General features: G+C 52.5%; 2 protein-coding genes across 2 annotated transcripts in view; both read left to right on the top strand.

The window, feature by feature from the left end:
* Positions 1–1,084: 1,084 nt before the first annotated feature.
* On the top strand, positions 1,085–6,832 carry VSX1 (visual system homeobox 1; the record flags this gene model as incomplete). The annotated part of the gene is made up of 5 exons (XM_082858059.1): positions 1,085–1,508; positions 3,741–3,819; positions 4,228–4,351; positions 5,170–5,350; positions 6,543–6,832. 5 exons carry the CDS (start codon positions 1,085–1,087, stop codon positions 6,830–6,832), a joined length of 1,098 nt encoding a protein of 365 aa, XP_082714185.1.
* Positions 6,833–19,025: 12,193 nt separating this feature from the next.
* The window catches only part of ACSS1 (acyl-CoA synthetase short chain family member 1), a 41,825-nt gene continuing 37,492 nt past the window's right edge, over positions 19,026–23,358 (top strand). The window contains exon 1 of the mRNA XM_082857992.1: positions 19,026–19,330. Coding sequence (XP_082714118.1) covers positions 19,039–19,330 — 292 coding nt within the window. The 5' untranslated portion in view covers positions 19,026–19,038. The remainder of the gene's footprint in view (positions 19,331–23,358) is intronic.

The raw sequence follows: 23,358 nt of genomic DNA, 5'->3' as shown, positions 1-23,358 counted from the left end.
GGGCTCAGGGCTCCGAGCGATTCAGGTTGGGTGGGCTCAAATTTTCGGAGTGCGAGCCAGGAGAGGTTTACCCACGTGTTTCGTTTCGCGCCCACTTTAACAAATATGGGCGCTGCACGTGAAAATCAGGCTTTCTTTGAATAGTCATAAAATCTGACAATAATTTGTTAGCCTCCATGAAGAGGGGTGGGTCCCAGTAGACAGGCCCTATTTTCCAATTTACCATCCCCACTTAGGGGTCGCCAGATAAAATACTGGTACACACTTATAATTTAAAAGAATCACAGTTCATCTGAAATTCTGATTTCACTGGACCTCCTGTAATGCAGTTTGCAAAACCTGGCGCCCTTCTCCGACGCCCTGGCCCGGCCGGCCGCTCCCGCCTCTCTCTACTTCTTCTTCTTCAGCTCCTTCAGTGTGTGAATTTTGCGACCCCGACGGCTCGGCCATTAGAACGCTGGGGTGGGTTTGGCTGGAGTTGGAGTGGGCACGGGTTAAATGAACGTTTTCCACTCCTTTCCCCTTGGGGATTTTCGGGGAAGGCCTTGCCTCCAGCGGTGGCGTTGGAGGGCTGGAGGGGGTCATATTGGTTGTAGTGTTGAGAGTGCGGCTGGGAATGGGGCCTTGGTCTTAATGGGCGACTGGATGCGGGGAGGGAGGCTTCAGGGAGGCTGCGAGCGGGGCCTCCGCCGGAGTATCAGGACGGGGAGAGAACAGAATCGGGATCTGGAACCTGCGGCTTTCAGAGCAGAGGTTTAGGGAGGGGACGACTCTATTTTAGGAACAGAGTTGTCTGCTGCCTATTTTCCTCCCACCGAGAATGGGAATGGGAGTGGGGGTGGGCAGGGGGACAACTGGAAAGGAGAGGGGAGAGGGACATGATTGAGTGGACCGCAGCTGGGAGGGCGGCGACCGAAGGGAGGGAAACTGGTGGCGTCCCCATCTCGCGGGGTCCAAGGCGTGACGCATCCGCGCCCCGCTGATTGGAGCCCTCCTGGCGCCCGACTGTATAAATCGTCCTCAGAGCTGCGCCCCCTCCGCAAAGGTTACCGAGAGAGGGTCCAGCCTCGCTGCCTAAGAAGCCATGACCGGTCGAGACGCGCTTTCCGACGGGCGTGCCAGGAGCAGGGCACTGGTGCCCGGAGGCCCGCCCACCGGCTCGCGCCCCCGGGGCTTTGCCATCACCGACCTGCTGGGCCTGGAGGCTGAGCTGCCCGCACCTGCTGGCCCCGGGCCGGGATCCGGCTGCGAAGGCCCCGTGGCCGCGCCCTGCGCGGGTCCACGGCTCTGGGGCTCCTGCTTGGCGCGCGGGGCCCTCCCTCTGGGACTCGGCCTCCTCTGCGGCTTCGGCGTGCAGCCCCCTGCGGCCGCCCGGGCGCCCTGCCTCCTCCTCGCAGACGTGCCCTTCCTGCCGCCCGAGGGGCCTGAGCCCAGCGCCCCGCAAGTCCTCGGCCGCCCGCCGACCCCGGCCGCCCGCCAGAAGCGCAGCGAGAGCGTCTCGACGTCCGGTAAGGAGGCCAGTCCGTGCCACTCGTGTCCCTTCCCTCGGCTCGGGCGCGCAGGGTGACACTCCGGGGCCCCACCAAGCCCAATGCAGCCCCCCAGATCTAGGGAAGTCGGGACCCCAGAGCGTGGCCTCGCCGGGGAACGCATTCTCGCAGCCGCGCCCTCTGCCCCTGGCCTCTCCTCCGGGTCTGGTCCCGCGGACACCACCAACACCCGGTCTGGACCCACCCTCGGGTCTCAGCGACCCGGCCGCGGTCTCCGGGGTCCTTTCCCCCGTGCCCGCGCGAGGCTCGGCCTCTGGGAACGGCAGAGGGCGGGAGGTCTGGCCCTGCCTCGTTTGTCAGTGGCACAGAACCCGGTGCCCGCCAGAGCTGGAGGGTTCACTGAATTGATTGACGAATTGTCCGGCTCTTGGAGAGCGCGGGGCGGAGGCCTGGAACTGTCCTCCCTGTGCTGAAAAGCGAGTCTGGGCACCGCGCTTCTCCCCTCCTTCCAGCACGTGAGAAGCGAGCTTGCCCGTCTTATGGTAGCTGTGCCCAGCTCCTCAGAGAAGTCGGGGTGGATTGTGGGGAACAGAAGGGAGCAATGGAAATCTACAAAGACAGAGCCGAGAAATAGAGAGGTTTGGGGTGTGGGGGAAGAGAACGGAGAATTACACGAGAAGGGGTGGATGGAGAGAAACTATGTAGCGGACCGCGGAGCTGAGCATCCAGGCAGCCGAGGCAGAAAGAGTGTAGTGGTCTCCACTGCTGATTAAAGGAAGCAGGCGGGGGACTTCCCTGGAGGTCCAGTGGTTAAGACTCCGCGCTTCCACTGAAGCGGGTACGGTGGTCCGGGAACAACTAAGGTCCTGCCTGCCCCGCAGCGAGGCAAAAAAAAAAAAAAAAAATTAAGCAGACGGGATCAGCAGGCGGGCCAGCGTCCACCCAGCTCTAAAAAGACTTTGTTTCATGACTGTCTAGGTAAGATCAAATGAACCCCACTATTAGTTGTTTCACTAAAAATGCAGGAACCACCTTCATAGAATGGGCTCTTTCCGTGTGATGACCATAAAACTAAAGGCAAAATGCAACCGCATCCTAGTCTGTGAGGGCGTTTCTCAAGACCAAGACCAACACTGTCCAGTAGAAACACCATGTGACTGCGAGTAACGAAAGTTTCTCAAAGCCACGTTAAAAAGGAAAAATAAATAGTTGAAACAAATTTAAATACTCTATCTTATTTAATCCAATACATACCAAACATTGTCATTTTACATGTACTCAATATAAAAATTATTAATATTTTACTTTTGGGGGTATTAGGTCTTCAAAATCCACTGACTATTTCACATTTACAGCTGGTCTCAATTCAGATTGGCCACATTTCACGTCTCAATAACCTTATATGTCTACTGGTATACCAGATTGGACAGCATGGATAGCATAATATTATAATCCAATTTTTCTGGTGAAGTAATTCATGTAGGAGTAAAACTGACATTATTTTACTATTTTTGCATTTCTTAATTCACTTTTTAGTGTTTTGAAGCAAATATGCTTTTTAACAATGAACCTGACAATAGTTTGGTCTTCTAACCTTCCTTTCAACCTAGATCTTTTGATATAATGGATTTCAAAAGATAAAGCATAGTGGAGTGGGTTCTTAAAATTATTTCACCTGCCATCTATGAATCATCTGGGCACATTTGCCAAGAATGAATTTCCCAGATCCCACTTCCAGAGGTTTGGAATCGGTACAGCAGGGCAGGGGGCCAGCTCTGATGAGGGTCTGATGTCACAAACCTCCGTCCTCCCTTTGAGAAATGTTGGTGTATTGGTTAAGATGAGGAAGGTGAGATAGAGGCAGAAGGAAGGGGATGCATTTGGAAGCTGAAGGGACAGGAAATGCAATTAGTGTTCACACAGTCTGGGGTTTGAATCCCAACCTCACTGTTGACTACCTGTGTGACCTTGGGCAAGTTACTTAATCTCTCTGTGCCTTGGTTTCCTCCTCTGTAAAAAAGAGAATAATAATAGCAGCTGCCTTGGAGTTCTTTTAATTTATGGAGAAGAGCGGTGGTAATGCACGAGCAGTGCTAAGCTCAGCACCTGGAGGATGGTGTGAAAAATGCGAACTTGTAAATATTCACATCCCCAACAGGTTCACAGCGTCAATCCTCAAAGTAAAATCCAGAAACCAAAGTGAAAAATGTGCTCACCTTGAAAGTCCTCCCTCTCTCCTTGTGCTCACAGATGAGGACAGCCCATCTGAAGACAGGAGTGACCTGAAGGCGTCCCCCGCCCCCGGCAAGAGGAAGAAGCGGAGGCATAGGTACCTGCCCTCACCCCTTTCCTTGGGACACAGTGCCTGAGAACCAGCTGGCCCTGCATTAGGGCAGCAGCGGGAAGGGCTCAGTAGCCACTTGGGAATGTAATTCTGCAGTTCCCAGGGGGCTGCAGGTCAGCCTTGGTAGCATTTTAAAGACACAGTTTTGTGGGCCTTTAAAATGGGTCTTCTTAGAATGAGTTGATGGAATTCATTGAGGAGGAAAAAAGACCTAAAGAACTTTGTTTGGTCTGAACTAAATTGTGGACTTTCCAGAGGCTAATCATTCAGAGGTGGGGCGTCCAGTTTTCATGAAGTAGACAAAGAGGGGCCAGGCATGGGGTCCTCTGAGGCTGGAAGCCTTGCAGTCTTATGTGGACATGTGCCCACGTGTGTGTTCGGGCCTCCCTCCAGGACCGTCTTCACAGCCCACCAGCTGGAAGAGCTGGAGAAGGCCTTCAGCGAGGCCCACTACCCTGATGTGTACGCCCGGGAAATGCTGGCCGTGAAGACCGAACTCCCTGAAGACCGAATACAGGTGCAGGTCCCACCACCCAGAGACACCACAGAGAATATGCTGCCCTTACATGCAATGAGTCAGTCCATAGCCACCTCTAAACAGCCCAGCACTTCCCCCTCCGCACCCAAACCGCAGGTTACTTAGATGCTAGAGCTTTCCTTTGTGTTCATTTAGAGAGGATGACCCCTGTAACCTTCAAGCCTTTTTCCCTTTTATTAAATCATTCTTAAAAATTACACAGTGTGTGCTGCATCTAGAAACTGTGTCAAGATATTAATGAAAAAATGACTATCACTCCATTGCAAACCCTCAAAGAAACCAGTGTAAATAGCCTGACGAGGCTTTTCTGCAAACTGCCCCCATGCCATATGCACATCTGGCCCTGGAACATGCACTCACAGGCACACAGGATTGGTCTTTGTCTTTATAGAAAGCCGTCCTGTGTGTGCCTCAGCCTCTGTGCTGACAGCACATCCTCGCCAGGTCAGAAGATATGCCACTCACTCTTTTTAAACAGCTTAACAATAGTCGACACTATTATTAAGATAAAGCAATCCAACAACCGAGGTTAGAAGAGACCATTGCCCTGGTGAACTGCTCCCATCAGTGTAAAAATCAGCTTCTTTACACACTGTGGGATACTCTGATTTTGTTTTGTCATCCCTGACCCTGTGGAAACCTCGGTGGAAACTGATCCCGATCACCCAGCACGACCAGTCCTGCGAGCCACGAGAAAGGCCTGGGTCCCAGGTGCCCCCAAGAGGGTGCACCTGTGCCCCTCTGCGCTGCGGTCTCCTCCCGTAAGCCCTTCTGCTTCCCCTCCCGCCTCAATCCAGGTCTGGTTTCAAAACCGGCGGGCCAAGTGGCGGAAGCGGGAGAAGCGCTGGGACGGCAGCAGCGTGATGGCTGAGTACGGGCTCTACGGGGCGATGGTGCGACACTGCATCCCGCTGCCCGACTCAGTCCTTGGCTCCGCGGAGGGCGGCCTGCTGGGCTCCTGTGTGCCCTGGCTCCTGGGTAAGGAAGAGGGTCCTGTGGCCGCGTCCTGCCAGAGATGTTGGGGGTCCCCATGCCCGGTGGCCGTTGCCAAGCCAAGCAATGTAAATTTACTCAGATTCAGGCCCAGAATATCACATCCGATTCTTAATGAATTACAAGGCTTGGACTCTGATCAGTTGCCTTATTTTTCATTGGAACTACGTAGGCAGTGTGTAGACAGGTCCAATCAGGCCCTGGTTTTATGAGTGGAATGACACACTTTCATTATATGAAATATGTTTCCCAAATGTTGAGAGCTGTTAGAGGTTTTGGAAACCATACAGTTCAGAGCTCATGGTAATAGGAAGCGGGAAGGCGCAGGCAGTGAACCTGCAGACTGTTAACCCCTTGCACCCTGGACTCAGGAGGTCCAGTTCCTGGTCCTGGCTCGGCCATTAATTATCTGCCGTGTAGCTGTTCTGTCCCCTAGTTCTTGATGCTGGGACAGTCTTCACTGGTGAGGTCCAAGCTTTGAGGCTGGTCATTCTGAGGAGCTGGCACCCTTCCTGGTCTGTTGGCTGTTACCAGAGACACTCGGGCTTGGAGGAATGAGTGACAGACAGCACGCTGGGCAGGGTGTGAGATTAGGATTAGGGGGCCGAGGGGGCATTTTAGGCTGGGGAGGAGGAGGGGTTTTGTTCAGCAAACACTTTTTGAACCCCTACCCACCTGACACTATGCCGGGACTGAAGAAACCAATCACCTTTGCCCTCAAGGGTTGGAGAGCCTGGAGGGAACTTTGGGCAGGTAACCGGGCCCACCCCTCTGAGTTTACACGAGCAGGTGGGGTGGAGCTTACTGAGTCCGCAGGTCTGTGGCCGAACAAGAAACTGGGCCTCGTGCTGCCAGACATCTGACTTTTTGAGAGAAGCTGGAAGTTTGACTTTTGATGTAAATCTCCTGATTTTAAAATGTTGCCAACAAGTTTTAAAATAAAAATTTAAAAATCACCATGTCATCCAAACAAGGCACTTTGCTGGCTGTGTCCAGCTGGCAGACACCAGTCTACAACCCCTGATGTTGAGAGTTACCTACGAGACTCTCCTGCAGGCCCCAAGACAGGTACCAATAAGGGAAATTCTAATGGGATTTAGAGAACAGTGACATGGAAGAAATTGACTTAATTGCTGTATTTAGAGATATGTTTTTATTTATTTTCCTTTTTTGCAAGGGATGCATAAAAAATCCACAGGGATGATAAGGAGAGCAGAAAGAGAAGAAAAGCTGGCAGGACTCTGGGGCTCTGACCATCTCAAGGAAGGTTCTAGCCCACATCAGGCAGGACCCCAGAGGGGCTTGGAGGAAGGCAGCCCTGAGAGCGGCTTGGAAGACGTGGCCATTGATCTCTCCAGCACCACACGTCAGGAGACCAAGAGAGCGCAGCAGGGGTCTGGTGCCCAAGGATGTTCAGACTCTGAGGGGCTAGAGGGGCTCCAGCCAGGGAAGGAGGGGGCCTTATGAGGCTGCAGGTCCCCTCTCCCCCACCAAAGGCTGGAAATGTGCACATTCCTCACCAGCTTTTTTCAAAAGACAAAAGTTGTCGAAGACAAATACTCTCAGTTGGATTTTCTTCTTCCGGTGTCAGGATGAAATGCAATGCCACTTGCTTTAAGAAGACAAATGGTGACTTATGGAAAATTCCACTTCATTCTAGAATGGAAATCATTCCTTAAAGGCACATGAATCAGTTAATTTGGTGTAAAACTTTTATTCTCTTCTGTAGAACTTGAGGAGGGAGGATATTAAGTCCAAAACCCATTTTCACTGCCAGACACCCCAAGATTTGGTTCAATATACTGTGTAGACTCCCAGGTTAAGTCTGCTGTCCTTACTCTGAATCCAAAATTATTTAACCTACAGAGAATCATATATCTTCATAGATACTGAAGACTTCATGCAGACCTCATATGAATGAAACATAGCATTTTTACCTTGAACTTGGCTTTGGACTTTTTCATTTTCTTGTTAGGCAATGATTCTATGTCCTCCTGAGTGTCATTTGATCGGGTCTGTCATTCCAACCAAGAAAGTCCTCTCTCCCTTCCCTTCTGAAACAGCACAGGACCATATCTGAACAACTGTTGAATATCTATAAACAGTGTTTTAAGTTCAGACCAGGCTTCTTGGTTTTTTAAAATTTATGTTTGAGAGCACTTTAGTGACTTGATTTCGTGAATGTTTCCTCGCCTGTATTTCCTTTCCTTTATTTATTATTTTAAAATAAACGTTTTGTGGTGTGTTGGTGTCTCACACACCCCCTCTCTCTGCACGTGCACCTCCTGCTGCCCCTGCCGAGGGTGCCTCCATTAGCCTGGAAACATTGTACCCCAAGTGTCTCACGCTCGGGCTGCAGCACTTACCCTGTGTCGCTCTGTAAACTCCTATGGGGCAGCGTCGGTGTCTAATTCTCTTTTCTGAGTTCAGAGTCCAGAGCTTACACCTTGCTGATGGGGAGGCTGAGGGGGAAACACGGCTCTCCTTGAAGAAGAAAACGTGGGAAGGAGGGTGAGGACCCTCTAAGCAGGTGGCTTCCTCTGGGAATGGGCGCCGCCGCCCTTCGGGCTGGGCCTAGCTCTGCCGTCTCTCCGGATGAGAAAACACATTTTCCTTCCTTTGGTCTGTTTCTCTTATCCTGTGATTGTCCCAGACTTCTGTGAAAATTAAATGTCACCTATCCTTACTGCAGCAACAGCAGCTAACAATGAGCCCCACCTTCTCTCATTCATTCTGGCACCAAGGGCTCAGCTGAAGCCTGGGGCTGACGGCGGGAGGGCAGGTGCTGGGAAGAATCTGGACGTCACCTTCTCTCTGTCCTGCTGGACCTGCAGAGCAGGCCCTGAGCGATGTGGCCACACCTGTTCTGGACCCTCTGCTGCCTCAGGCCGGTTCTCAGATTCTTGCCTCCATCTCTCTTCCTAGTTTATCCAGGCTTGAGTTTGGGGGAGGGAGCTAGTAACCTGTGCAACTTACATACAGCACACTCATCAAATAAAATATTATGCAGCCACTAAAAATGATAGCAATGAGGCATACTTACATGGAAAGATGTTCATGAGATGTTGCCATGTGGGGGCTTCCCTGGTGGCTCCGTGGTTAAGAATCTGCCTGCCAATGCAGGAGACATGGGTTCGAGCCCTGGTCCGGGAACATCCCACATGCCATGGAGCAACTAAGCCCGTGTGCCACAACTACTGAGCCCACAAGCCACAACTACTGAAGCGCACACGCCTAGAGCCCGTGCTCCACAACAAGAGAAGCCACCACAATGAGAAGCCTGTGCACCGCAGTGAAGAGTAGTCCCCACTCGCCACAACTAGAGAAAACCCATGCGCAGCAACAAAGACCCAATGCAGCCAAAAATAAATTTTAAAAATTAAAAAAATATTAAACGTAATTATAAAAAAAAGTTGCTGATTGAAAACTCCTAAACGAACCCAAAAAAGGATACAAGTAGAAAAAAATATGTAAAGCAGAATAAAAATGAAATAAAGAAACTTAACTGCCATAGAACTATACAAATAGTGGACAAATTTCTAGGCAAAATTATCTAAAAAAGGAGAAAACAGGAAGAGGCAAAAGAGAAAGGGACTAGAATCAGTAATATAGACCATTTTAAATGTATAAGGACACTAATGTCTCAGCTTTTTCAGTCATAAAATGGGGATCATAATAGAACACTCTTGTTTTCGTGGAGATTAAATGGAAGGATGTGAGTAAAGTGCTTACCTCCGTTTCCAGCATGGTAGAGAAAGAGCAAAATAAATACTATTGTTACACTATTACTGGCATTCCCGTTAGTATCAAGACCCCAGTGAGAACACTTGTCATCATCATTATTTAGCAACATGGGATCCACTAAGTAAACCATGGGATAATAACCGGTTGGAACACTGTGCAAACAGCGTTTAAGAAGAATCCCAGGGGCACAGCAGAACTCCACCCGGGGGCCGCTGTGCACAGGAGAGGGACATGCCCAACGTGGACAACCATGCACTGTCCGGTGAACTTAAATCTGGGCTGGGCCTTCCAGCAGCTGGGGGACCCAGGTAGGGTCTGTCCTTCTGCCTCCTTCGCCTGTCCTGTTTGTCCAGGCCAGGGTGCTTGGCGCTCGACAGGCTTCCTCACTCCCTATGGGTCAGAACTTCTGTCACTCTTGGGCCTAAACCAATCGTGAGTCAAGGGGGCAGAATTCCTCGTTGGGCTTAGACCAAAAATGCACCTGCGTTCCCCAAGCTTCTCTCACCCTAGAGCTAAGTATATTTGGGCTCCTTCCAGCAAAGAAGAAAAAGGAGTGGCCGCTGACCAGCCAAGGCACAGGCTGGCCACAGGCAGGATGTGAAATAGTATATGTGACACTAAAAAAGAAAAGAAGGCAGATGAAATTCCTTTGAAACGTTCAGAGCATTTATCTTTGGATCATGGGTAAATGGATACTTTTGGTCTTTTTTTCATACTTTCTAAGTTTTGTAAAGTTAGTATGTAAAAATATAATAAAATAGTGATTATTATTATTAATAATATTATTAAAATAGATATTCCTCTTTCTCAATTTAGGGCTAAGCACACACAGGACAAAATCTCATTTAAAAATACAATGAAAACGTTTAAGGATAGAGTCCGTATTTTGCCTGCATCTCCTGGCAGGTCACCAGAAGTGCCAACTTGACAGGAAACACACAGTCCCCTTCAGCCCTTACTCAAATCATGCAGCAAATTGGAATCTGACCACTGACAGCAGGACTGAATTGTTTCCAGCTTTCAAAATTGCTTTCCAGCTGAAATGTGGCTATAAAAGCCTAAAAGGAGATTTTTAAAAAATTATAATTTTAGCAAGGCCAATTTGGACAGATTCCTACTATGAACCAGTGTCACCCCCGCTGCACTTTGGTGACAGGAGCAGCACATCAGTGCCTGAGAAACATGCGTGACTCCAGGAGATATTTTCAGAAATGACAGAAGAACAAGATATAGCAATCAGTGTCGTTTTCTTAAGTTTACCAGCATAAATACAATAAACTAAAACTATCATTCTCTGTGGTCTACAAATCATGTCCATATTGTTTTTTTTTTATTCTCACAGCAGGTGAGAAACTGAGCTGCAGAGAAATTAAGTGGACTTGCTAAGCTGATTCTCAAGTTTATTAGGCTCAGGGCCAGAAGAGCTAAGCCAGCCTTGAAGCAGACGGAGGTGGCGACTTGCTCTGCCGCATGTGGACACTTGGGTGAAGCTGTACGGTCAGGCCTGAGAGTGCTGGCTGGGGAAGCAGACCCAATAGCAGGGAGCATACGCACATGCGGATACAGAGGTGGCAAGGCCGGCCACGAAGGAAAGGGCTCACTGTTTGATATGTTATTGGGACAATTGTTTATCCAAACGGGGAAAAATGAAATGGACATCAGTTTCACACCTCACAGGAAAATATGTGCAGGTGGATTAGACAAATGTGAAAGGCAGAACTATAAAGCTTTTAGATGTTTGGGTCTAGAAGATGCTTCAGTTGCCCCAAGGCTGTGGTTCAAAACCACCATTTTATTTTGCTGACAGTTTTGTGGGTCTTTCTTCAGCAAGGCTTACCAAGTCTCAGCCCCTCTTTCCATCCGTCTATCACCTCATCTCTCTGTCCACACATTATATTTTTCCAAACCGTTTGAGATTAAGATGCATACACCATCAGACCCCTTATCTCTGTTTTTCCAGCTTGATTGAGATATAATTGATTGATATACCATTGTGTAAGTTTGAGGTGTACAATGCGATGATTTGACACATGTGTAATGGCAGCCAAAGAACCCCGGGCCATTGATCTGATATTGGTCTTGGGATTCTTAGAGCCTCACTTTGGAAGCTGAGTAGGGGTTGCAAAGGTTTCAGAATCCTGGGAATGGGACCAAGAATTTTGTCTTGGGTATAGCTCTAGGGAGACCTGCTCTCAGAGAATTACTGTGAAACTCTCTGTTTTCCAATGTTAACTTCTGCTCATTCAGGTCCCGTTCACAGGATTTCATCAGGGACCCCACAGGCTGCTGCATACCCTGTTTTGGTGCATGACCACCTTCAGCTACACCCTCTGATGTTGCCAAAGTTTGCTCCTCTGGGGAGTTTCTCACACAGCTGTGTTCTTCCCCAAATAAGCATGCTGTGTCCCTGTCACCACTGATGGTCCCTGTTAGTGCGTGCCCCACGTGCAGGGCTCCCCGATGATGCAAATTGTTCAACAACCTTAGGACAGAAAGCGCTGATCTCCCAAGTGTATTGTATTCTTTCCCAAATCTATTACCCGGCTGGTGAGAGCAGAATCACACCCATGACATCTGGGCCCAGGGAAAGGCGCGCAAAGCTGTTCTTACAGAAGCGCCCTCCAGGTTAAGGCTTCCACACAGATATCTATCAAGGGACTTCCCTGGTAGCACAGTGGTTAAGAATCTGCCTACCAATGCAAGGGACACGGATTCGAGCCCTGGTCCGGGAACATCCCACATGCCACGGAGCAACTAAGCCCGTGTGCCACACTACTGAAGCCTAGAGCCCGTGCTCCGCAACAAGAGAAGCCACCGCAGTTAGAAGCCCGCGCACCACAATGAAGAGTAGCCCCCGCTTGTGGCAACTAGAGAAAGCCTGCGTGCAGCAAAGAAGACCCAACGCAGCCAAAAAAAAGGTATCTATCAAAAGGGAATGGTAGAGACCCATGGTTTCGTTCTGACTTCTTTGGATCCTCCCCACTTCTTAAACATTCATCCAAGGCTGGCTGCCTTTTCGCCCTTTCCATCAAAATAAACGGATAAATCAATCAATCATCACCAATAACATGTTGGCGCCACCTGTTGGCAGGCATGTGGCTGTGCTCTGGCCTGACTTGCGGGTCAAACATCTAAAATCACAGCTTGAACACGTTTGTGTAGAGGAATTGTTTTTCTACCCATCCTTCCAACCCACCCACTGAGTCACCGGTGGTGGTCGTCTCCCCTTTGAAATATCTACAGTCATGTAACTGTCTCGTTAGCCACCCTTTCTGTGGTTAACTGCCCAGTTTATGATACTTTGTTATAGGAGCCCACACCGACTCAGACAAAAAGGCCTCATCTTTTTTCAATTTATCATCATTTAAAATAAATAATTCCCGCTATTCCCTATGCCCAGTCCACCACCTTAATCTCTCTCTGCCGCTTACACTAGATCTCTCCTCTCCTTCCCCAGATTGTCTGTCCCTCAAGTTCAGGGCTGTTCTGGACGCAACTAGCCTTCGTTGGTGAGGGCCTCATTGTTCAGGATATGCTCCTGGACTTCCCTTGATGGAGACGTGGCTTCGAGGCCGCGCTGTGTTCTTCCTGTCCACTGGTCCTGAAGCAACTTCAAAGTTAAAGGCAGAATCCATCACTAGGTGGCAGTGTTGGCCAGCTTTAAAGTTTGTCCAAATGGGCGCTGGGTACTAGAAATTTGATTGTTTTGTTTTCTATCCCTCATCTTCCCATTCAATCAATCCACAATCAATCAATCAATCCAGATTCATTGGGCCCCTGCTCAATCCACACACACCCTCCTGGATTCTCAGCTGGTGCCTTCAGGGCTGGGCTCTGTTTAATTTCTTTGGGACCCCCAGGGGCCAGCCCCAGAGGAAGCGGTGTCCACCCCAGGCGGTCAGCACATGTTTGCTGGCTGACCCTTCCCTGTCGTGGCCTTTGTCTCAAGGTCGTGCTCATATCATAAACCCTCACTTTTGGGTTGATTGAGCTGAGAGGCTGGGGAGCCCCAGAGACATTCCTGAGGCCCCAGGTAGGGACAGTGATGTGTTTTCAGCTGCCTCTGCTGTCTCAGGCAGAAAAAGAGACCGATCTCTCAGACCAGCCCAGAAGCTGCTCCCTGGTTTCACTCCGTACCTCTCATCCTCCTCTGATCCTGAGAAGCCCAGCATCCAGGGCGATCACCGCCAAAAGAGCGTCTGAGCAGGGATTTCCACTGGCCTGAGACCATGAAGGGGACAGGGCAGCCACCACTGAGCATCGGGACCTCGGGTTCAGAGTGAGGGGACTGCACAGGCCTCTGCCGGACGATGGACCTGCAGGATGAACCATGAGGACAAGTGGCCACGGGGGCTTTCTGGCGTGTGTGGGAGACCCACAGGCTGTTCAGGATGAGGTCTTGGTGTGGGAGCTGGCTCTTCTAAGCAGTGTTGCCCTTGGCCGTCCTGCCCCCTTGCCCTTGGCAGTAGAAGCATCCTCCCCCTCTACCTGCTCGCGGTTCGGTCTCAAAGGAAACTCCGAGACTCAGCCGAGAGCACCTTCCCTAGCTGCCCAGCCCCTCAATTTTTAATTTTATGCGTGTCAAAATACAAACGTTCCCAGCCAGAACTGCTGCCATTCTCAGAAGCTGTTGGACCAAAATCCATTTATCCCTGGTTGCCCTTGAGTCCAGGATACAGTTGGTTCTAGGGGGACCAGCTTCAACAGGAGACCGCAGGAAGTGAGCTGGGGTTCGGGGGTGAGGGGAGGGAGGCATGACTTCACTGCTGGAGCCCTGAAGTGGGGGGAGAAACAGCAGACTGAGGGGAACAGCAGCCCTCTGCTGGGAGGGGGCAGTCTACTAGTTGGGAGCCAAAGAAAGACAAGGGAAGGGGTGGGGAGGGCATGAGACTTAAGCTCATTAGCCCTTAAATACGCCTGTGCAACCCCCATGCCTTAGAAGCTATGATTTTACGGAAACAGAAAAAGCCGGATACTCTGTCTGCCATATCCCCATCGGGATGAGCACAGCACCTGGCGTTCGCGAGCCGAAGGATTCAGGGTCTGGCTCCCACTCGTTCATCTTGCACGTGACAACACCGAGGCACTTACTGCACGGTGGGCTGGGGGCAGTGCAAGGGCCTGGTGCGCTTGTCCTGGCTCCCTGACAGCGCCCTCTGTCCACCCGGCTTCCTCGAGGTGGACGGAGGAGGAAGCCAGGGCTTGATCCACGGGTGACGGTGGCCACGGCTCACAGTTCCTAGAGCTCGGCCCTCAGAGGGACCTTCTGTGTCTGGTGATTGCCCCTGGCCTGCTGCCACAGCAAGTGTCCATGCAGAGAGGCGGGAGGGGCCGTGGCTGTGAGGTCCCTGTGGACCTGGGCAACGAGAGAACCGGTTCCTGGAGGTACCAAAGACACATCACAGGAGATGCCACTGTCTTCTCTGATGGCGCTCTTGACCACTGTGGACTGTGGGAGTGTCTGCTGGGGGCCACGGAGAACTCAAAAGCCAAAGTCCTTCTTGTGGTTTGTGGATGGATGACACCTCAGTCTTTCCTGCTCACAGAGGGCTAGAGGGAGTTAAGGGGTTCCAGGATCTGGTGTTGATGGCATTTAGGGAGCTTGTTGCAAGAGCTGCATGAGAACAGACCCACCCCGAGGTCTGCTGGCTCCACATGGCCCCATCCTAAGCAGATGGGGGTCCCCAGCTCTGGGAGGACACCATTGCCAGCCCTGTGCCACCTGGAGTCTGTTCTGGTTTTCACATCTGGTGTCTCCCACTCGTTGGTGGTGAACCCTCCTGCCCTGGGGCTGCTGTGTGCATGCTCCCTCCCGGGGATCTGGTGTGCAGGGTTACAGGGCACTGCGTGGGGGTCCTGGAGACCCAGCTGCTGAAGCCACGGATACGAGTGTGCCCACACGTCATCGCTGCCACTGAGGTCATGGGGACATTGGGAAATGCGGGCCTGGGGGCAGGGAGCCTGATACCCTTGTGCAGCCCATCCCAGACCCCCAGCAGCTGCATCCTCTCCTTCCTCCTACCCACTTCAAGGCTCTTAGTATGGATTTTCTGTATTGGTTTTGCTTTGCATTTCAGTCATTTGAATTGGTGCCTGTCTCCCTGTCTCCCCCTTTCCTTGGTCGTGCCCTTGGGCTCAGGGGCTGTGTCTAGTTCATTGCTGTTGAGCTGACAGCCTCCATGTTGGCCCATGCACACGGGGTGGGTGGTGGTCCATCACTGAAGGGAGTTGTGGGAGTGAGGAGACAGGGGCCAAGGAGCAGGGAGCTCTGGTGGCTCAGTGCTGGGTCTGCTGAGGGGGACAGGTGGGTCTCCCGAACCTGTATCTACAAAGCTGCTTCTCAGGAGGGTCCAGTGCTCCGAGCAATGTGGGAGGTAGGGCCTAAGAAGTCAAACACCCTAAAGCTGCTAAAACTGTGAGCGCTGGGGACCAAGGCCCCCAACTTGACAGCTGTGCCGCCTTAGGTGGGCGTGTCCCCTCTCTGTGTTTGCTTTTTCATGTGTAAAGTGGGGACCAGGGCAACCTTCTCTTAGGATTGTGAGGGTTGCCGTCTCCGAGTTGAACATCAGGCCTGAGACGTAAAGTGAGCCCAGCTCCCCTGAAAACCCTCCCAGGCCTCCCACATCGCACCTGCCAACTTGCAGCCTTCTGCAGCAGAGGGTCCTGCCTGTGTTAAGGGCAGGGGCTTCTGTGACCCACGCTGCCTAGACGACCGGCTGCTCTCAGAACTGCCGAGGCCCCATGGGAAGCTGCTCTGTGGATGTGGCCAGACGGGCGGTGGGGTATGGCTCTACCTGCCATAGTCCCCAGAGAGCCGCTTCCAGGAGGCAGCTGGTGGCCTTGGCCTCAGTGGCCTCATCCTGGGTAAACTGGGCTGCAGGAAGTGCAATCTGTACCACCTGATTGGCTCAGCAGTGTTTTCTGTACCCACAATCACTTCTCTTTACCCAGCCTGAAGGAAACACCAGCTTTGTACTTTTCTTTCTTTTTTTTTTTTTTTAGATGTTGGGGGTAGGAGTTTATTAATTAATTAATTTTTGCTGTGTTGGGTCTTCGTTTCTGTGCGAGGGCCTTCTCTAGCTGTGGCAAGCGGGGGCCACTCTTCATCACGGTGCGCGGGCCTCTCACTATCGCGGCCTCTCTTGTTGTGGAGCACAGGCTCCAGACGCGCAGGCTCAGTAGTTGTGGCTCACGGGCCTAGTTGCTCCGCGGCATATGGGATCCTCCCAGACGAGGGCTCGAACCCGTGTCCCCTGCATTAGCAGGCAGATTCTCAACCACTGCGCCACCAGGGAAGCCCCTGTACTTCTTTCTTTAGAGTCAATTCCATGTACATTGTCCACTGTTCTTGTAATAGGGGTGGGGCAGTTGAGCCACCTTTATGTGGCTGTTACAGTCAGCTGGCGGGTGTCCTGGTGGCAGAGAGTGAATTGAGAGGTGGATTGCGGCCATCTGCCCTGGGGGGTCTGGGGACAGGCTGGGGGCTGTGTCCCACGGAGCTCCAGAGCCCTGGCCTCAGCTGCCCACTGGCCGGGCCCAGGCCTTGAAGCAGAACGTACCTCTCCCCCATCCCCACCTCCGCAACCTGATGGCGGCGGCGGTCTCCATTGGTCACAGTCTGAGGGACCTGGCCCCACTTTGGGTGACCTGAGGGCCAGCTGGGTCCTGGGCACCTGGCTCCCTCAGTGATGATGGCTGGGCAGGGTCTGGGGACTTGGCCGTGAGGGTGCCGCCAGCTGAGATCTCCCTCTTCAGTCGGGCCTGGGCACTGGCAGGAGGAGCCGGACTGGGTGCTGGACGAATGCTCCCAGGTAAGGTAACCGGCCGGCGCACGCACCCCCTCCTTTTAGCCTTGGAGGGTGAAAGTCAAGCCTTGGGACCTTGAACAAGTAAAATGAAGGGTAATGATGTTGCTTTGCTTATGGGATTTGTTAAGTGTTAAAAGCCGCAAGGAGGCATGGAGACAGAACTAAATGCCTCCCCTTCCCTTTCTTGTCAGAACAGAGAATAACATTTGTTTTGGTGGAGGTTTTATAGGAACATCGTCACCTGGCCATGACCTAACCTCAAGAACAAAGGATCTGACACCAAGAAGTCTGCAACAACTAACCACGCCCCTCCCTCACCTTTCCTATAAAAGGGCTTTGCTGAAATCTTCTGGGGAGTTCAGGGCTTTTAAGGCATGAGCCACCTGTCTCCTTGCATGGCCCTGCAATGAATGTTTCTCTGCTCCAAACTCCGATGTTTTGATAATGTTTGGCCTTACAGTGCATCAGGCACACGGACTTGCATTTAGTAACATTCTCTCCATGGGGTCTCTTCCTCCAGAAGGCTAGAGCTTACAGTATGGCAGCTGGGTTCCAGGACAGCAGGAGCTGCAGCTGTGGCCTTGCAGGGCCTGGACTGGGACAGTCAGAGCAGCACTGCTTGCCCACGTGAGGGGGAGCTTCTCACTTACACAAAGGGGTGAAGTTGATGGCCATCTTTGGGGCCCCCAGCCACAGTTATGGTCTTTCCCTATTTCAATTTTATTTATTCTATTAAAAAGGTGATTCAGGCCAAGTGGTGAAGCAGAAATTGAGGTGGGAGTAGGGTTCTGCCCACCATGTGCCTATTTCTTAGGGCTCAGTGCCCTCATTTGTTCCACTCAGGAGTTGAGAGTGGGCGGGACTTGATAGCATTAGGTAATTTTTAAATTAAGTGAAAAATGCAGGTCAAGCACTTGGCACAGAGCAGGGCCCATGTCTAGTGCTAGTTATCACTGGTTCCCTAGCCTAGAACTCAACCAACCAGTTTTCAAAACTACCCTTTTCCTTCTGTTTACCTTATTATGTATTTAGTTTGTGGGTGCTGTAATATTTAAGAGTCTGGTTGAGACAAGTTTCTGTGGGTTCCCTTCTATCTTTCCTGGCTTGACAACAAGACCACCACCCCCACTACTGGGTTTCCTGGGTACAGCCCAGGGAGGGAGGTATCACTCCTGTTTCCCCCTCCTCAGGGCTGCATAAGAATAAAAGAGTTGGTGCCTGAAACATGCAACCTGGAAGGGGCACTCAGTGAGTTCAGTAGTGGAGGTGGTGTAGGCACAGAGACGTTAAGGAACTCGCCCGAGGTCACAGAGCTGGAAATGCCGGGTTTTGAACCCAGGCCACAGATGCTGGAGCACTGAGCGAAAACTCCCCAGGGTTCCAAATCAGCTACGGTTAGGGGAGCGTTTACTTCTCTACCACATGAAAGCACCGGACCCCAGACCACCGCCCCAGGTCCCCACAGCCTCCTGCGCCCAGGACCAGCCCATAGCCCACAGGGGCTGCTTATGTGTGTGGGCATCTTGGTGGGGGGCGGGGGACGGGTACAGGCCGACCAGGCCGCTAGAGGGTTCACTCGCAAGGGCGCCCAAAAGGATGAATACTTTGCCTTCAGCCTCTGAGATGTTGAATTGACCTAACTGGTGGTCCTCGGACCCACCTAAGCGCCTCGCTCCGTCGGTCTCCTGAGGCCGAGCCGGCTCCCTCCCATGCCAGACAGTTCCGGGCGCCCCGGAGAGCCTGCGTCCGCGGCGCGCGTATCTGCAGGTCCCCGCGCGGCGCAGCCGTCGGGGCTTGAGGACGCACCAACTGAAACCCCGGCAGCCCGCTCTGGGACCACTTCCCCAGCTGCTCCCTCTCGCTTCCCGGCTCCGCTCTAGGGTGGGAGAAGAGAGGCGAGGTGGGACGAGGTGGGGCGGGTAGATTCTTCAGACTGGGACCGGTAGGGCCCGGGGTTGGCCGGAGGGCGGGGTCGGGGGTCGGGGCCTGGCCGGGGCGTTGACCGGAGGGTGGGGCCTGGGCTGGGCGTTGGCCGGAGGGCGGGGCGGGAGCGGGCGGGGCGGGCGGGGCGCGGGCACGCGAGGGCTCGGTTGCCACAGCCGCGCGGGGCTCTGAGGCGCGATGGCGGCGCGCTGCTTGGGCCGCGGTGTCGTACGGCTCCTGGGCGGCCTTCGCGGGGTGGGCGCGCGGGGCCTGGCGGCCCCCCGGCTCTGGGGCAGCGCCTCCGCCCCCGCCGCGCCGGCCGGCTCGTACCAGGAGCGGATCGCGCTGGCCGCCAGCGAGCCGGCAGCCTTCTGGGGGCCGCTGGCGCGGGATGTGCTCGTGTGGGACACCCCCTACCACACTGTGAGCGACTGCGACTTCCGCAGCGGCAGGATCGGCTGGTTCCTGGGAGGCCAGTTGAACGTGTCCGGTGAGTGGGCCTGGGGGCCGGGGCGCCCCAGCTCACGCGGCCGAGGGGACCCCGAGCCCAGCCGGCGGCGGCCCCACATGCTCCCTCCTCAGCGTTCGGGACTCGACCCCGGCGGGCTGCGCAGTCACCCCGCCCCCAACCACTAGCCCCGGAGACTCCCGGCCCGGCCCGACTCCCCAGTCCCGGCTCGGGCACCCGGCGTCCCCCAAGTTTAACTGGGGCTCCCACCGTCCCGCACGGCGAGCGCGCCGGGCCGCGGTGGAGGCGGCGAGGGGCTCCAGGAGCAGGACTACCTGCTCTCGCCCCGGCGCCAGAGACAGAACCGAAAAGCTTCTGGCCGATGTCACCGCCGGGTGCCGGCCGGCGACCCGCCTGGGGAGCAGCCCTGCTCGTGTAAACAAATCGAGCCGCGGCGGGTGGCGGGGAGGAGGAAGCCCGGCCGGCAGCGGGAGTCAGCCCGCGGGCGGGAAGGAGGCAATGGTGGGGCCTCCCAGTGCTCAGTTTCCCCTCGCCCCCAAGACCCACGGGGCTGCCTTTAGACCTCGTGCGACTGAGATCCCAGAAACCAGCTCCACCGCCAGTCAGTCCTCTGGTGTCTGCTGAGATTGGATCCACTACTGTTTTTGTCGAGATTGGGGTGGGGTGGGGTGGGGGTGGGTGCACTGCACCCACCCCCTGCCCAGCAAGCGGAGAAGGCCCAGGAAATGAGGGCGGGCCCAGGCAGGCTAGGCCTGGGGTGGGGCGGCCAGAGGGGCTGCCTGTCAAGGAGGAAGGGGGTAACTGGGGATAGGTGAGATCCAGGGGGTGTTTAAGCAAAGGATCTGTAGGTCTTGGTGGCCAAGGCCTGAACTGGGCGGTGGGGTCTGAATCTCCGAGGCTCCACCATTTACTGGCCCACTTTTTCTGTTCCTCTGAGCCTCAGTCTCCTCCTGTGTAGACCGGAGGCAGTAATGCCCACCTGAGGGACTGGTTGTGAGGCCAAGGCACGCAGAGCGATGGAACGGGCCTGGCACTTACTGGTGACCAATAAGTAGTAGTGATTTCAACTTGTGAAATTCAGAAATAGTCATAGAATTATAGATAGTACCTTGCAGTTATTTTTCAAACAAAGAAACTTAAGGGAACTTCAGACCAGATTTTTTTTCATATGGTATATTGCTTTGCTGGTTTAATAAAAATGACTCAGTAGAGAAGTGTTTTCTCTAAACTTGAGTCAGCAGCGAGTGTCCTTGAACTATTGGGAAAAAACCAAACCCTTAGGTTTGCAGGGTTGGCGGAATGCGCCCTGGATGGGGGAGAGCTGAGTGCAGAGGGACAGCGCAGAAGGATGCAGCTCCTTTGGAAGCTTGGACTTGGGAGGCCTGAGGCTGCGGGACATTCAAGGTTGACTCTGAACATGTGCCACCTTTCAGTCTCAGATAAGACGGGGGTCGGGGGGTGGGGTGGGGGGGGATGGGTAACGACAGACATAATGGGACAGGCAGCAAGGGCCTCCTGAGCCTCACTTGGTCAGGGTCAAGGTCAGGGTCAGGGTGCAGCAGCAAGCAACTCTTCTGCCCCTTTTTCTTCACTTATTTCTCCTTTATGGTTACCTTAGCCAGAAACTGAACTTCAGAAAACTGCCTTGTAGAAAAACAGCTTTTCAGCCGCATTCTCACCTCAAATGTGTATGCAACCCACTCATCTGTCAGGAATATCTCTGCTGTTCGCCAGTGTCTGCAAATCACAGAGGTGATGGTATGAAAAAGGACCAGGCCAAGCCATGGCTGCCCTGGGAGCCACTAGAAAGTTGTGGGCTGGGTGGGGTGTTTTGGCATGATCTGTCTGTGTGACGATTGTGTGATGATGGCTTGTTCCAAAGGAGCATCGCTTGAAACTCCCTTTACCCCTTTAGGAAGGTCTGTACATACAGTTCTCAAAGTGTGGTCCCTGGACCAGTAGCATCAGCACGACCTGCAAACTTTTTAGAAATACAAGTTCTCAGGTCCCATCCTAGGTGGCCAGAACCAGAAACCCAGGGGTGGGTCCTCCAGGTGCTCCTGATACATACTTGAGGCTGAGAACCACTGACCTATGTCCAACCTGCTAAAGTGGGCAGAATTGGGAATTGTTTAACAGAGACAGTTGTTTAACAGAGACAACTCTGTTAAACAAACAAAAAGAGTCTGTGGGTGGTTCTGTACTGTTGAGTCATTCCAGGTGTGTCTTTGAAGTCACACCTGGGTTTGAATCCTTGTTTTCCCCAACTGTTCTTTTTTTTTAAGTCTTGCCAAGTGCTTTTTTTTTAGTTAATTTTTTTATTGGAGTATAATTGCTTTACAATGTTGTGTTAGCTTCTGCTGTACAGCAAAGTGAGTCAGTTATACATATACATATGTCCACTCTTTTTTAGATTCTATTCCCATATAGGTCATTACAGAGTGTTGAATAGAGTTCCCTGCACTATACAGTAGCTTCTTATTAGTTATCTATTTTATATATAGTAGCATGTATAAGTCAATCCCAATCTCCCAATTTATCCCTCCCTCTCTCCCCTAACTGTTCTTTCGTGCGTCTCCTCTTCTGTAACATGAGAATAGTGCGTAACTGAATTCTATTCCAGTTCCTATTGTTGCCATTTCATTAGTCTCACGGATTCCGTGGGTCAGGACTTTGGACAGGGCTGGCAGTGGCTTGCCTCTGCTCTCCGTCATCAACGTGACTCTAGTCATCTACGTGCTGCTGACTCCCAAGTCTGGGGCCTGAACTGCAGGCTGGGCTCAGCTGGAGCTGCGGCCCAAAGCACCTACAAGGGGCTTCTCACAGGGTGGTGACTAGGCCCAGGGTCGTTGGTGGCCAGAGGTCCCAGAGACCAAGGCAGAGGCTGCTAGGCTTCTGACCAGCGCCGGGTGACCTGGGGACACCTGGGGCTGCTGTTACCATTGAATGAGAAAACACTTCGAAAGCACTCTGCACTGTCTTTAGAACATTCCTTGCAGCCAATCACTGGCCTTTGTTAATTATTAATGAATCCTGGAAGGGAGGCTGGGACCTTGAACCTGGTGTTCATCAGTGCTGCTGAGCCTGCTGTGCTTCCTCTGAACGGGACCATGTGGATTTCCACCTGATCAGCCTGTTCCAGGAAGCAGGCTGGGGAGGGCACACAGGTGGCTGACGTGGCTCTGAAAGCCCTTCTTGGATCCTGGGAGAGCCAGGCTGTTGTTGTAGGGGTGGGTAGGTCGTGGTGTCAGAGGCCCTGGGTTGGGGAGGTAAAGCCACACCCCCCTGCAGTGCCACGTTCTGAAAAGGATTCTTTCCAGCTTTTGAAGTTTGGCTCTTTCCCTTGTAGGGCTCAACAGATGTCTTTGCTCCTTGGGTATAAACTCCGAGATGTCAGGCAGTTGCAAGTGCAGAACTGGAGGGTAGTGACGCATTGCTTTCAAAACACAAAACTAAACTCTCCTTTGAGTCTGATTTTAAAAAACAAGTGTGTTTATTCTTACTTTCAAGCTCGGGTATAGAGACACTGTTGTTAACTAAGCATTGAACACAGAGATTCCTTGGACGCTTTTGAGAACGTTCCTTTGAGAACGTTCCTTGCAGCAGTGGAAACCATTTCGCTGTAGCTCTCTCCTCTTCATGATGTGCCTCGAATAATTCAGATGGCAGACACACTGAGATGGCAAGAGCCTGCCTCCCGCGTTGCATTTCCTTCCAGCGACTGGAGTACCTCTCTCAGGTCCTTCAAGGAACTCTAAGTGGACACATGACCTCAGGTCTCAGAAGGAGCATCCCTCAGAAAAGTCTGAATCCTCCCCAGTTGTTAGAGATGCGACCTACTTTAAATAGCAGATGCTTCTGGAAGGTTGGCAAATACAATTTTTGTGACTGATGTAATACCTCAAATTGTACCAAGGAGGTTTTCTATTTAAAGAAAACCTATTGTGAGTTCTTTTGTGAATATTAACTCCCTTATCTCTTTGGATTAAAATTGAATTTCTGTAAAGTGGGGAGGGGCAGGGATGCATTTAAACAACCAGCAAGAGTTT

The sequence above is a fragment of the Leucopleurus acutus genome (assembly GCF_964270905.1).
Source record: "Leucopleurus acutus genome assembly, chromosome: 16".
Lineage (NCBI taxonomy): Eukaryota > Metazoa > Chordata > Mammalia > Artiodactyla > Delphinidae > Leucopleurus > Leucopleurus acutus.
This window is presented reverse-complemented; position numbering and strand designations above follow the sequence as displayed.